Raw genomic sequence first — 15,050 nt, forward strand, 5'->3', positions numbered from 1 at the left:
CATGGGCTACCGTATGTAGCCAGCAGCCAGCGTGAGCGGCCAGCAGCTGCAGTGAGCGGCCGTCCAGAAGCCAGCGACTGATCCTGCCTCACCCAGGAATAGCGCAATGATGGTGCCAACTTGGGCCAGTGAAGCAACGTCCTCCACAACTAGACTGAAGAACAAAGGGACAGCAACTTGTCTGTTCCCCTTCCCGCAATTCCCCAGCACTGTTCCCATCCTCCCAATTCCCCAATAAAAATCTTTTTTAAAAAAAAGAAAAAAGAAAAAGTCCTGAACAGATAGTTGGATACATGAATATAAATTATAGGAGAGAACTTAACCAAGGACGTGTGTGTCATGTATACGTGTAATTGTTTTTCACTCATTTATTAATTACTCATTTAGTAAACATTTACTGAATCCCTTTTATTTTGTATCAGGTACTCATCCACACACAGTGGGAATACAAGATAAAAAAGCAGTATCTTTACCTTTAATAAGCCCATAGTCAAAAAAAATAAGCTCGTGGTCTTCAAGGAAGATTGTAGATAAGTACATTGTGGTATGTGCTGTTTATCAAATAGCCAGCAGGTGAAGCCATAAGACAATGTGAAATCATTCATGAATTTCAGAATTATCTTTTCTATTTTAATGTTTTTCTCAGGATGTTGATCTCTTTGAAAGTAACAACTATAGTGTCCTGTTCCTTTTTGTAATCTCCCGACTCTTAACTATGTCAACCTAGCACAGTGCGTAATAAATTCTTTTTAAATTCATGAACATCTATGTAACTTATTAAGATTATAAAACTAATGATATGAACAATGTACTATGTTTGAAAAGGAAAGAGAGTTTGGTAGAGAAGTGATCTGTTATAAGGTCTGGTCAATTTTAGATCAAGACAGCACCTCCAAGCTGAAGTGTACATTAAACATTTGTATCTAGTAGGCCAGAGTTCATAGGATTGGTCACAGCAGTAGACAGACATTTGAGACTTAATTACCTATGATTGATTTTTTTAAAAAGCATTTTTTAAACCAACAGATGGTATACCTAGAGAAATATTCAAATTTTTAAAAGTTATGAATAATCAATAGGTAAAAAAGAGAGCCAAAACAATATTGTGGGGTAAAAACTAAATAACTATTTAGAGAGGGCTAAAAATACCTATAATGTGCCCACATTTCTGCAATTAACCAGTTTGTTATAAGCGGCCCAGTTTTCAAAAGTATAATTTCACTTTTAGTTTTCATTTAAATTTGAAATATTTTAGATAATTTTATTTCCCATCATAGAAAGCATTTTCTATAAAGAAAAAATAAAAACAATTTTAATTTTATCAGGGGTTGATATAGAAGCAGCTCGAAAGGAAGAAGAACGGATAATGCTAAGAGATGCAAGACAGTGGCTGAATAGTGGCCATATAAATGACGTCCGACATGCAAAATCTGGAGGTACAGCACTTCATGTTGCAGCCGCCAAAGGCTATACAGAAGTTTTAAAGTAAGTATTGTTTTTCACAGTTGTTTTCCTACTTTGATTTGTTTTCTTTATTTCATTGTATCTTTTCTTAAGATACCTGCAAACATTTTGAAACAGCTTATAAAAGTTATTTAATGTCCATTTACAGAAAGAAAAGCTACCTTGAATATATTATTGCTTTGTTTCTAAAGCTCTTTCTTTCATTCTCAAATTTTCATTATTCTGTTGTTTTCTTTAGTTGTAATTTTCCAGTAAGTTAAATTTAAGTGTCAGACAACCATTATATGTTTCATTTTGAGCTAGTAAATTATTACAGTCCTTTTGAGGTTCCCAGATTGTCTAACTCTGGTTGCTGAGACTAAGAGCAGTGTCATATATAAATATATTTCTGTTAATATATTCTGAGAGCTTGGTTCCTACTGAATATTTATTTACATGTAATTTATCTAAAATACAGTTTCTTTTTACTACATGAACATTGGGACTCGAGTGCTATTAGCATAATATTAAATGTCAAGCCATAAACAACTTAGATTATATATTGATCAGCAAATTTCCTTGGAACAAAGCTTCTTTATGTCACAACAATTTTTTGTTTGTTTGTTTTTTTACTTATGCAATGCAAAGGTGTTGGCATCTATGTGAAAAAAAATAATTCCATGGATAACTTTTGTTATATGTATGTGAAAGAAAGTAAGATTGGCCATCAGCAAAACCAGCTGCACTTTTGTTCTCTTGGGCTTCTAATATCATGTTCTTCTTATTCCCTCTCCTCAGTAAAAACAGTGAAGATGTTTAAGTGGGTCAACTATTCCCAGGTTTTCTCTTCTTTTCAACCCCTACTCCAATAGCTTAAGCCTTTTCCTGGAGTAGTACTGTTAACTTTTAATTAGTTTTCTTGTCCCCCATTTGTTTCTGTAGTATCCACAACTTTTCAAACTTTCAGACCCCATTAGCAGGTCATGAAGTGAACTTAGTGAGTCACCAACAGCATTTTTCAAAGAAAGAATTGAAAATATCAAATAGCATTGCATATGGTAAAGGTAAATATTGTTTCTTAAAACTCTTGTTTACACACACACACACACACACACACACACCCTAGATTACATTGTAAAATAGATTTCTAGACTGCTTCCAAGTGGTCTTTGCAATTAGGGTATCCAGGCTCTTAAAATATCCTTCATTAAGATTCTCAGTGTGGTCACCTTATATATTAATCTCCTCAAGTTGGCACGTAAGACCAGTTGTCATCTGACCACTGGCTCCTCTTTTAAACTAAGCTGCTACCATTGCTCCTTAGGCATGTGTTATTCCAGCTATATATCTTCTTGACATTCTGTTATGATGTCTTAATGCCTACTCTTATTTCTGTTTAGATACCTTTATTCACCATCTCTTCTCCTTGGAGGTATATTCTTTTCCATCCTTTGGCTCAGTTTAGGGCTCTTAAGCTTATAAAAAAAATGCTCAACCTCATTCATAATAAGTGCAGATAAAGCTATAATGAATTACCATTTTTCATCTGTCATTGGCAAATATCGAAACATTTGGCACCCTGCGTTGGCAAGGTTGGTGGGGGGGAAGCACTATTAAAATTACTGGTGTAAGTGTAAATGACAGTTGAGCAAATTCTGTCAAAGTAACAGTTATTCTTTGGCTTAGGAGTTCAACCTCTGGAGTTTTTTTTACAGGTATTCTTGCACTCTCGTAGCAAGTAAGGTACATGCTAGCAGCATTGTTTATCATAGTAGGAGAATGGTTGAAAAAATTATGATACATCCTTTCACTTGAATACTCTGTAGCAATTAAAACATTACAAATAGATATGGAAAGAGCACTAGTATGTATTATTAAGTGTCAAAACCAAAGAGAGAAGTACACATTTGTGTTAAAAACTTTTTAATTGTATTTGCTTATATATGCATAAAATTTCTCCAAGGACCCAATCAAAATTAGTATGGTTATGTATGGGGAGGGGAAACTGGTTACTAAAGGTCAGCAGTGGGAAGGAGAGTGACTTCCCTGTACAGCCCAGTGGGAGAATGACTTTTCCTATATAGCCATTTATTCTTTTATATTTTTGAACCTTGTGAATATATTACTTTTGAAAACAAATTTAAAAAAACTATATATGAAATGAAAAATAAATAGAAGGTATCTTTTTCAAATGTAATCTTCTCCCCACTTACACCTCCTCCCAAACACATACAACCCCATTCAATTGATTTTGATGTTTCTCAGTTCTGTCTGTACTCCCATTGTATCCCCATCACAGAATCTATGAGGGTTGTTGTTTTATTTGACTTTTGTCCTCTATAAGAAGCACTTTGAATGCAGTAAGCACTGTCTTACATTTTTAAGTATCTTCGTATGGTCTGGCATATACAGAGAACCATATGTTTGTGGTGGAGTAGGGGGATATATCTACCTTCCTGATTCTTTCCTCTCCACACAGACTCCCAAGTATTTATAATTTGACATTATTCAGGATATTTAATAGTACTATAGTTCATATTTTCCAATGGGAGACATATATTTATTATATCCCAGTATTATTTCTGTCTCTATTTTAAAGTTTCTGGTAATGTATATGTTAATGGATATATATTTTTTTAGCTTTAATCCCTGGGTTTATATGTATTAGCCTGTTCTTTACAAGATCAGTGGCTCTTACATGTTGATCTGCAGGTGATAGGAGAGTTATATGGGGGACTTGTTAAGAATACAGATTTGCAGGGCCCATCTCCCATTATGCTGCTTTAATTCAGTAGGACTGGGGTGGAGCGGGGCTATCTTTTTTTTTTTTTAATAAGCTCTTTAGATGGTTCTCTTATGGAGACAGAATTGGAAACAGCTGCTTTAGATACTAGGCATTAGGGAGTCTGTTTTTAAAACATAAATAAATGAAGGGTTATGTATTAGCTATCACTACCACCTCCTGTAGGTAAAAAGAAGTCGTTCTCAAGCACAGCATCTTAGAAAGTAAGGTAAAGGTCACCAGATTTCTTAAGTTCTGAAGTATTCAGTGTTTCGCCTATGTGTGTGAGGCTGTGCTTTGTGCAGTTTATAGATCCATTCTTTGCTCTCTGTGAGCATAATTTCCAAATAAAATAAAGGTTGATGTCATTATACAGTTAGAAGGGCATACTGACATAATTTGTGCAACTGTTTGTGTTGTATTACAATGTATTCCTGTTTTCCAGCTTTGTTGATGATTTATTTGCTGTCTGCTGCTACAGAAAAGTAGACATGACCCCTTGGAATATTTGTCTTGCTTTGTTCCTAATAGGTTGTCATTTTCATATGAAAATTTCCCATGGTAGATCATAAAGGTTCATGAAGCATTCATAAACCAGTTCTTCAACTGTAAGGCAACAAAAACACTACAAAATAACCTTGTTTGATCCCCAGTATATTTTTAGAATACATTTACCTTCATATGATATATCATATGGACACCTGAAGACATGCCCTGCAATAAATCAGTTCAACATACAAATGATCTAGTAGCTTTTGATCTCACCTTGAAAAATTGTAGACTTTCCTCTGAAAATGTTAATCACAAGTCATATTAGCAAGAATTAATCAGTGTCACACCAAACCATATAAGACTTACAGTCATTTAGGAATTAATTAAAGCTTAATGTATTATTATGGCAGTAACTCAAGATCTTTGCCAGTGTTTTCTGAGTATTGCTTTCTTTTGCTCTTGTTAATTCATTGAGGGGAAAGGGGTATTTGAGCTATAAAAAGGGAATTATATTGCAAATGTTTGTTAATTAGCATGGTATAAAGCTATTGATTATGTTTACTCATTTCTATATTTTCATGATTATCTAATTTACTATAATTTCTTTAGACTCTTAATACAGGCAGGCTATGAAGTTAATATTAAGGATTATGATGGCTGGACACCTCTTCATGCTGCAGCTCACTGGGGTAAAGAAGAAGCATGTCGAATTTTAGTGGACAATCTGTGTGATATGGAGATGGTCAACAAAGTGGTAGGCCTTTTAAATGTTTTAACTTTTAGAAATACAGTTTTAGTCTCAAAAAAATATTAAAAGAAAATAAATTATAATTGAATTAAGTTTTATTAACTGTGCAAAACAACATTTTGTCAATTATTTATTGATTTTTATCATTAGCTAGTTGTTAGAGTTTTTTCAGCTACCTATGAGGTAGCTTTGGCCTTTTTCTGCCAAGAAAAAAGTGTTACTCTTTCAGTAATCATATTACCATATGTATATAGAGTAGGTTTGGGTACTTCCATTGAAATTATATTCTTAGGAATTCATAAATTAAGAAAATTTTGCATTTCTGCCTGAACGTTTTCTCGCATATTATGAGTTGGAACACATATAGAAGTGTGTTTCTAATTCTCTGTAGCGAATAGTCTTATTAGCTTCCTTATAGTAGCTTTGTAAGTGACATGAATAGTGAGGTCTAACATCAGGTGAGAATATTAAAAAACATAGTTTTGTGCCAAATAAAATCATTGAGATGCAGCATCTAGTCTCCTAGTTTTGCAGATGAGAAAAGTTTAGTGAGGCAAATGATACACTTAAATATCACTCACTTAGATAGAAGGGAGGAGGAAGCAAATGTCATGTAAGTGCTTTTCACAAAATCATGAACATGCTCAAGTTATCAGAGTCTTTAGTAGATTAAATGTTTCTCCTCTTCTCCCTGTCAGGTACCTTCAATGTCACCACTATTCTTACTAGTTCCCGCCTACTCCATGTTGGTGGATGATAATGATCATCTATTGATCTTCTAGTGATCTTAACTACCCTTAACTGCCATAGAATATCCCGTTTAGATTACATTTCAGAGACTAATGTGGTAAATTACTTAGCAGGGTTTCCTAAAATTATCTCATCTTTATCCAGACAGGGACATCTGATTCTGTTGTATCCATTAATATGGGTGCTGGTGCTGGTTACTCTAGTAACTGCAGCTTCTAATCGGTGATCTGCAAAGGGAAGAGGTATAATAACCACATGCCTAAGATTTTTCTACGGGTCCATGGTTAGAGGTCGAGGGTAACAGTACAGGTTCATGTCCTAGTTGCTGACATAAAGAGATAAAGAAGCCCTCTGAACTCCTTTTCTCATTCTGGGCTATTTCATATACATAGGGTGCCAACGAAAATGTATACCCATACACATTTTAAGAAAGGAAAAAACTGTATTAAAATTATAGTACTCAATATATACTGACAACAAAAGATGAATACAAGTCCTGTGTATACATTTTTTTGGCACTCCCGGTATGTATTTATAAATGTATTTTAAGTGAAAAATGTGTGAATAAAATTATAGGAGGTTGTGAAAATCTTCAGGAAAGTCAGGATAAAAACTGTTTCAGAGTGGTCCATTTGTAAGTATCGGTTAGCACTTACATATAATAGTCTTCAATCTAATTTTTTATCAAAACTTGATAATTTGCTTTTTTTTTATTATTACAGTTTTTTGTTTTGTAATCAGCAGTAGAAGACAAAATGTTGATACTATTTAATTTTACATGAAAAGCCAACTAATTTTAGCTTGACAATTCATATTCCCCTTCTTCTTTGTAGAAATTCCCCCAGCTGTTGGGATTTTTCTGAAGAAATTAGTGAATGAATACCTGTTACCTTCTGCCCTCTGTTCTGCAGTCCTCTTTCCCAAATAATGCCCCCTACAGGCCACTTGTCCACTGAAATGGGCAGTGCTGATATTCATTCAGTGATAATGACTTCTAGATAAGGACCAGAAGACAGAAGCTTGTTAATTGAAATGGTTTTCCAAAAAGATTACATCACTTCCTACTTCATGTTGTTTTGCTAGTGAAACATACACAATATATAGTATGTATGAGAAAAATATTTTATCTTGTATCTGTTCTATAATTGTCTAATTCCTATGCCATACAATTCATAATTATGGTCTAGGAGGAAAACTACATATAAAATCATTTTGCTTTATCTTCTTTTGTTTTTGGATTACTGCAGTAGCAGTTCCTTGTGTCACCCTATATTTTAATATCTTATCCCTTTATTTCATCATTTAAGATGATCTTAAAAGAATTGTGCTTCATACTTCCTTAGAATTTTACAGTTTTCAACCTACTTTAGGACAGTGTTATCCTTTTAACAACCCTATGAAGTTGTTATCTGAGTTTTGCAGATTCAGGAACATGATCAAAGAAGTCAAATAATTTTCCTAATGCCCTAATAAGTGTTTCCTTTTATTCTGCCAAGTTCTTCTGCAACTTTTCTTAGTTTTTGATTTTTAATATGTTTTATTTTTCCAGATACTTAACTCATAAGTTGTAAAAATAGGATTTCTAAATTTTTATCGAAATAGGATTTTTAAAATATCAAGATTTTCAAGACATCTTCTAATAGCAAGGAGCTACATAATATAATAGAATTTTAAAGGCCCTTGTAGCATAAATATGCCCAAATACAAGTTTATTTTTTGAGAACTATATTGTAATTGAAGATATGTTTATAAAACTTAATTTTGTAATTTTGCCTATGTGAGTTAGGCTGTTTGTTTACATTGGCTACATTTTAAAATAACATGCTCTATTTCATGTTCAGTCAAAACAAATTAGTCTTAATTGTGTAAGCCTGCCTATATGAATTTATCTTGTCATTTGATACCTTCTTCAGTACTTGCAGATTAAAAGTTTTTACTAAATTTCTTTTAAAAAATGATAATCAAGAAATGTGCATAAGGTACCTTCAGAGTTTAGATGATATTTTTTACTAATAGAAAACATGATTTGGGGAAATAGGTATATAAAAAATGCAATAAATCATATAGAAAGCTTGGAAGTTTTTCTACATGAAAGTGAGGCAAATGTTCTAAAATTACAGTATTTACAGATTTTGGTTTCATTTCTTTAACTTACAAACTGTAAAACAAATTTGCTGTCATTTTAACTCGTTATAAATCATGTGATACAGATTTTAAATATAAAGATTTTTATTTTGTTTCCTTAACTTTTTAAGAGAATTGTTGTACTGTAATGTACTCAAATATTGGCCCTTTTAAAATATTAACTAAGGAGCATTTCTATTATAGATAGAATTTTCTTTAAATGCAGTATTAAAATCATTAGTAGACAACTTTGTAGCGTCAAAGCTGTCATTATAAAGATTTAAATAAGTAACCAAACTGCTTCTGTTATTGGGCACAAAGATTTCTTTTTTTTCCTGATTTTATCTGAGCTTATTTTTTATAAAGACAGTGAATCGATACAGACCTGGATTCTATCCCCACTTTCCATTCATTACCTGCATGACCTTGGGTAAATACCGTACACTCAGAGCCTGGGTTTCCTCGTCTGTACAATGGGAATCACAATCATGCCTGTTGTGACTACCTCACTGGCTGTTGTGAAGGTGAAGAAAGATCCTAGCTACAAAATCAGTTCAGTTAGAGTAAGTGAGGAAAGAAGAATGGAGAGACTATGAAGTTACAGCCTTAAGCAGTGGCTCTAGCATGGTTCTTATAATTTACCAATGTATTGAACTGATTTTTTAAGCAGATTTTTTTTTTTAATGATAGTTTTCTAGACTGGGGTAGAGTTATTTTTTCATATCTCAGCACTGTGCCTTCCTCAGTTTCCTGGTTGCTTTGAGTGACTGCTTATATGCCCTACTTCATTAGCACCCCATTAATGAAGGATAGTAGCCTTATAGTAGCTAATAATCAGGTGATGTTTATAATTCTATAATTGGTTAGCTTCATAACTGTCCTATTGATTGGTTAAAGAGCATGGTTAAGTTGAAGTGTGCTTTTTTTTTGAAATTAGAGACTTTTCTATGTTTAGAGCCTACATTTTACTCTAGTTTTTATTCTCTATCAGCTGCTGTTTGCAAAGTAGACTCATTTATCAAGGGAGAAAGTGAAAAGAAAGGTTAGTAAGGTGATCCAATTTCTTACTCTTACAAAGGAAAATTCCTTGGTTACTAAAATAACCCTATTGCATTTCATTGCTGCTAAAGTTTTATTACAATTCAAAAAAATGTTCAAGGTGTGCCATTTCATATATGAGGATTGATAAAAGCTTAGAATAATACTTAAAAATAAGCCAGTGAGATATTTCCACATAATAACATGATCTTGAACACAGTTTGCTTAAGAAGTATAGCATGTGTAACATTGTAAACTAATCATACAAAGAGAGTATGATACAGCAAAACTGGGATTAACATGTATTGCTAATCTAAAAGTCACCCTCAAGTTTTGAGCCAGTAACTTTCAGAGTCCTTTATTCTTTGGGAATTTAATTCTTAGCATTTAATACTCAAGGTGAAAATGGGGAAAAAAGGTTTATTAAAGCTAAAATTTTTTAACTGAGTGGTGAAGAATAGATTGCCTCATAAATTCCTACTGAAAGACTTCCTAACAAGAAAAGGTAGATATAAAAGTGTTTTTGAATCTTGTAAAATTTAAATACGTACCTTCCCCTATCTTAATAAGGCAGCACTTTATCTACTTTTAAGATATATGTCATAGACCGTATCTTTTATTTTATAAACAGACACTGGAAAAAGTAGCTCAAATATTGAGTAGCTTATATTTTGTTTTATAGCATTGGAAAATTTAACTCCTATCTAAATAGATGTCAACATCCTGATAATTGGTTTAGAATTAAGAGTTGTAGTTTTGTTTTTAAATGGAAGAAATTTTTTCTAAAAAAGAATCATACATTGGCTAATGTATTCTAGAATATATAGAATATATTCTAAATAATGAACTTTTTAGCGTTCTGGAAACTTGTACCAGTAAGTTTATTATAAGACTAATGCAAGCAACAGGAAAAAATCCTTACTATTTTTGGTCAACAGCTCTTTGAAATTTTCTTTTCCACAATGTATAAAAATAGATTCACAGATGTTCATCCGGACTAATTTTTGAAACTAAGCCATACCTGTGGCTGGCTGAACTTTAAGCATTTTAGAAATACATATTTTTATTTTATTACTCTACTAAGAATTTAGTTAATTTTTATGGAGGTATCAAAAAGAAATAAGGCCACAAAAGGCTAAACATGGAATAGTTAACATATGACCCTGTAATTTCACTAATGGTTATACACCCAAGAAAATGAACACAGATGTCCACACAAAAACTGTACACAAATGTCCGTAGCAGTATTACTCATATATAGCCAAAAAGGAGAAAGCAAAAGCAAATACTCACCTGATGAATAGATGAGTCAATGTGGTATGTCATACAATACAACATTATTCAGCGATAAAAAGGAGTGAAGTAGTTCTACATGCTACAACATAGATGAACCTTGAAAACATTGTGCGAAGTGGAAAAAGCCAGTTTCACAAAGGATCACATATTGTATGATTCCATTTATATGAAATGCCCAGAGGATGTGGATCCATAGTAACAGAGTAGATTAGTGGTTGCCTCAGCCTAGTGGAGATGAGAAAGTGGGGCGGTGACTGCTAACGAGTGTGTCGTTTCTTTTGGGGGTGATGGAAATGTTGTAAAATTGATTGTGTTGATGGTTGTAAAACTCTGAATATACTAAAAACCATTGAATTGTATGCTTTAAATGGGTTGTATGGTATGTGAATTACATCTAAATAAAGCTGTTACCAAAAAAAGTAAAGGGAGGTATATCCTCTGCTTCTGACATGGATTTCCCCTAATCTCCTTCAGCTCATATGTCCTATATTTTATAACTACCATAAAAAATGTTCTCTGACTTCTTTTTATATAATCATACAGACTTACCAAAGGCATTTTATAATTGATTGACATTTTACCATCACTCCCTGCCTTGTTTCCTACCTAGGGCCAGACAGCCTTCGACGTAGCAGATGAAGACATTTTAGGATATTTAGAAGAGTTGCAAAAGAAACAAAATCTGGTATGTTTGATGACTGTCCAAAAATTGTCTTTATTAGTGAATTCTCTTAATAGCTTTGAATTTCAGAAAGTTAAAAAAAGTATTCTTGTGATGTTTGTACTTCTGGGTTTTAAGTTATTCCTGGCAGTCAAACTAAATAGACAGTGACCGACAATAAAGGAATAATGGTGTTTTGCCTTTCTGTTGCTTACTCCCATTTCTCTAACCTTTTGTTCACAAAATGAATACTTCTCTGATATATATGTCCTCAAGAATAACATGTTTTTAAGATTTCATAAGAAAGTTTGCTTAGAAAGTAGAGACTATAAAATCTCAGATTTCTCAAATGACAGGCTCTACATAAGCAAGGAGTGATGAAACTAGGAAATAAATAGATAAGTAAAATATCCCCAGGCATCCTAAGTAGTGATTGGACCCTGACTTTTTTGGTGAACTAAAGTTGGAGGGATCTAAAAAGAAATCCAACTTAGTCCTTCCTGGGGCTTTTGGACTGTCTTATCTTTTTCATTCTTTATCCAAGTCCTTTTCTTTTCCGATACAACTTAAATCTTTGTTTTACATTGGTTTTTTTTTGTGTTTGGAAAACCACTTGTTACTATTTTAAATTTGGTATTTTACTTATTAATATTATTTTAATAGCATTCTTATTTTCCTTTGCATAATTTTTCTAAAGCTCCATAGTGAAAAACGGGAGAAAAAATCTCCACTAATTGAATCAACCGCCAATATGGACAATAATCAGTCACAGAAGACCTATAAAAAGTAAGTAAAATATTAAAGTAGGTATTGTTGTTGTAGGGAATGAGTTGGCATGATGGCCACGGCATGATTGTTAGATTTTATGGTTCTGGGGAAAAAAGTAATGTGTTTTGACCTTTTGTGTTTATAATCACTTGAAAGCTATTTTCCTTTCACAGCAAAGAGACCTTGATTATTGAGCCAGAGAAAAATGCATCCCGTATTGAATCTCTGGAACAAGAAAAAGTTGATGATGAAGAAGAAGGAAAGAAAGACGAATCTAGCTGCTCCAGTGAAGAAGACGAAGAAGATGACTCAGAATCTGAAGCTGAAACAGGTACAGTTGGAAGGGTAAAGGGATTTTCAGTGCTGTTTGATTCAGTGTAAAGTAAGAGGAGATCAGGTTTTAACTTTGAAACTTTTCAGACTGATTTGCCTACTTGTTCAGATACCTACCAAGCCAGTAAGTTACTATTCAGGGAGTATTAAATGCATAAGTATAGCTGTGATGTTATTGTTCTGTAATTGCCTGGAGGCTTTTGTTCACCTCTGTGGTTTCCTGACCTATATTTTTAGGTTTGAAGGTGAGGAGTCTTCTAAATCTCCCATAGGGTGGTGCAGGTAGGGTGTAAGTGGGTTTCCAGCAGTTAAAGAATGTTCCTGCTGCTTTCTGAGGCCCAAAAGTTCAGGAAGCTCCCAGCAGCATCCCCAACATTACCTAAGAAATAGTAATTAGAAAGTTGGGGATGAATCTGGATACTTTTCTTGTGGGGGTATGGGTAAATTAGCTCTGTTTGAGAAATTTTAAAGACACAGAAGTATATAATAAACATTCATATTCCAAATACCAAGACTTAACAGCTATTGGCATTTAACTATATTTGCTTAAAATTTTCTTTCTAATAAGATTAAAACATTCTAGTTGTCTTCTTTAACCATGAGCCCTACTTAGTCTACTTTTCTTACTTCCCAAAGACAATCACCATTATGAGTTTTTTCTTGTAATCTTCTAGTCCTTTTTTATACTCTTTATCTTACAGGTACATTCAGAAGTAATGCATAGTAATTATAAGATGGTTTTTGTGTTTTTATTTTACACCCTAGGAATTGTTATGCAGCTTGGTTTTTTGGTTGTTGTTTTTTTTTTTTTCACTTAAAAAAGTTTTATTTTTTCGATTTGTTCATGTCTATCTACTTACCCCTTAAATTGTTTTATAGTATTCATTAAATACATCCATTTCCCTTGTGAAAAATGTTTGCCTTATTCCCAGTTTTTGTTGTTGCAAATAATGCTGCAGTGATCATTTGTGTAATTGCCTCTTTGTGTATGTGTGCACGAGGTTCTCTAATAGATATACTTTAAAACTGAATTATTAGTCACATTTTTTATTTTCATAGGTGCTACCAAATTTCTTTATAAAGTTTCTATAATAATTTACATTCTTTCCCTTATTATTATTAAGGATATTATTTCTGCATTTTTTTCCCTCTGGCCCACATTGTTTTGTAGATTTTGTTTACAAAACTCCATTTTTAATTAACATTTATTTTCTTATTCTGTACCAGTTAATCACTCAAAGCTTCTGAACAGCATGCGATTCCAGTATTGCCATCTTTGAGTTGTATAACCTAATATTTTAACATAACTTTATGTGAAAAAAAAAAAGTGCCATTTCCATTAAGATTTTTGTTTAATGAAAAAGTTGTCATCATGATCAGAACCAGTTTGGTGGTTATTGATAAACACAAGTAGAGGTGTAGAATTTCTTGGACTCCCTGTGTTTCTTCTAGAAACAACAACAGTTTTGAATATTATTATGCACTCAACAAAATGTTTCATATAAGAAAATGTGAGAAGCTAGAGTTTACTAAATAAACACGTCAAAGAACATATTAATAATTCTGTTTCCCATTAAAAACAAGATGTTGCTAATCAGATATAGGCTAGTTTTGTTGCCAGGTAATGTGTTTTAGGTTCCTTTATTTTCTTGAAGCCTGCTAATTCTATAGGTAAATTATTTTTGGGTAATACACAAACAGTTTTTGACATGTATGAATGACTAGATTCTAGTCACTTAGAGCTTTAATTTTTTTATTTATTGCTATCATTGGTGAATCAGTGTACATTTTTTACCATGGTGAGATAGTACTGTGGGTAAAATTGGAAGCTAAAGCAACAGGTAGTCAATGTTATAATTTGTTTGTATAATGTGCTAATTAAAATATTTCTAATTATAAAAGCAAAAAGAATCAGCATGCACAGTGTGTAAGAACACAGACTGATTCATGCATGTAATTGTAGATGTGTGTAATTTATGTAATCTCAGATTTCTCTGGAAAATCAGGATAATAGTACCTGATTTACATGGATACTGTATAACAATTACTTTACAAGTGTTAGCTTTTGTATAATTGTAAAAAAAGAAACTCAAATAATTTAAATATGATCAATATACATGCTTACCTTAATAGCACTTTAGTTAAATTTGTGCTATTTCCCATGTTCTTTTTACTAAAACTGAAAATGAAAATCATTGAAATTTAAATTGCCTCAGATACTTTTGCAAGTATTAGGTTGGTGCAAAAGTAATTGCAGTTTTTGCCATTAAAATATTTAAAGTTGTTTTTATGTAGTTAATCTCCTCTCTCTGAGACAGACCTTGACCCCCCCCAGTCTATAGTAAAATAATTACAAATCAAACTACACACGTGTGCACGATAAAGCAGGACTAGCACCCAGATTTCCTAATTCGTGTGTTGTCTTTTAATACTTACACGTATGTAATAGAATTCAAGAATTGAAAGTACAGTCATCTCAGAGATTTCTGAGATTTTGTTATCTAATTGTTTTAATTAGCTTCTTTTTAATTGGCTTCTTTTATATAATACACACTGTTCAATGTTAGGCACTGAGGAGCTAATTAAAACAAATAAAAGACTTCCGATTTAGGCCA

At 32.7% G+C, this 15,050-nt stretch overlaps 1 protein-coding gene across 13 annotated transcripts in view; it reads left to right on the forward strand.

The window, feature by feature from the left end:
* The window catches only part of PPP1R12A (protein phosphatase 1 regulatory subunit 12A), a 162,845-nt gene that overhangs the window by 92,680 nt on the left and 55,115 nt on the right, over positions 1 to 15,050 (forward strand). For all 13 annotated transcript variants that reach the window (XM_019630449.1, XM_019630445.1, XM_019630451.1 and 10 more), the window contains exons 4-8: positions 1,326 to 1,485; positions 5,327 to 5,471; positions 11,284 to 11,358; positions 12,032 to 12,120; positions 12,276 to 12,433. In XM_019630449.1, coding sequence (XP_019485994.1) covers positions 1,326 to 1,485; positions 5,327 to 5,471; positions 11,284 to 11,358; positions 12,032 to 12,120; positions 12,276 to 12,433 — 627 coding nt within the window. The remainder of the gene's footprint in view (positions 1 to 1,325; positions 1,486 to 5,326; positions 5,472 to 11,283; positions 11,359 to 12,031; positions 12,121 to 12,275; positions 12,434 to 15,050) is intronic.

The sequence above is a fragment of the Hipposideros armiger genome, unplaced genomic scaffold, assembly GCF_001890085.2.
Source record: "Hipposideros armiger isolate ML-2016 unplaced genomic scaffold, ASM189008v1 scaffold_913, whole genome shotgun sequence".
Taxonomy (NCBI): Eukaryota; Metazoa; Chordata; class Mammalia; order Chiroptera; family Hipposideridae; genus Hipposideros; species Hipposideros armiger.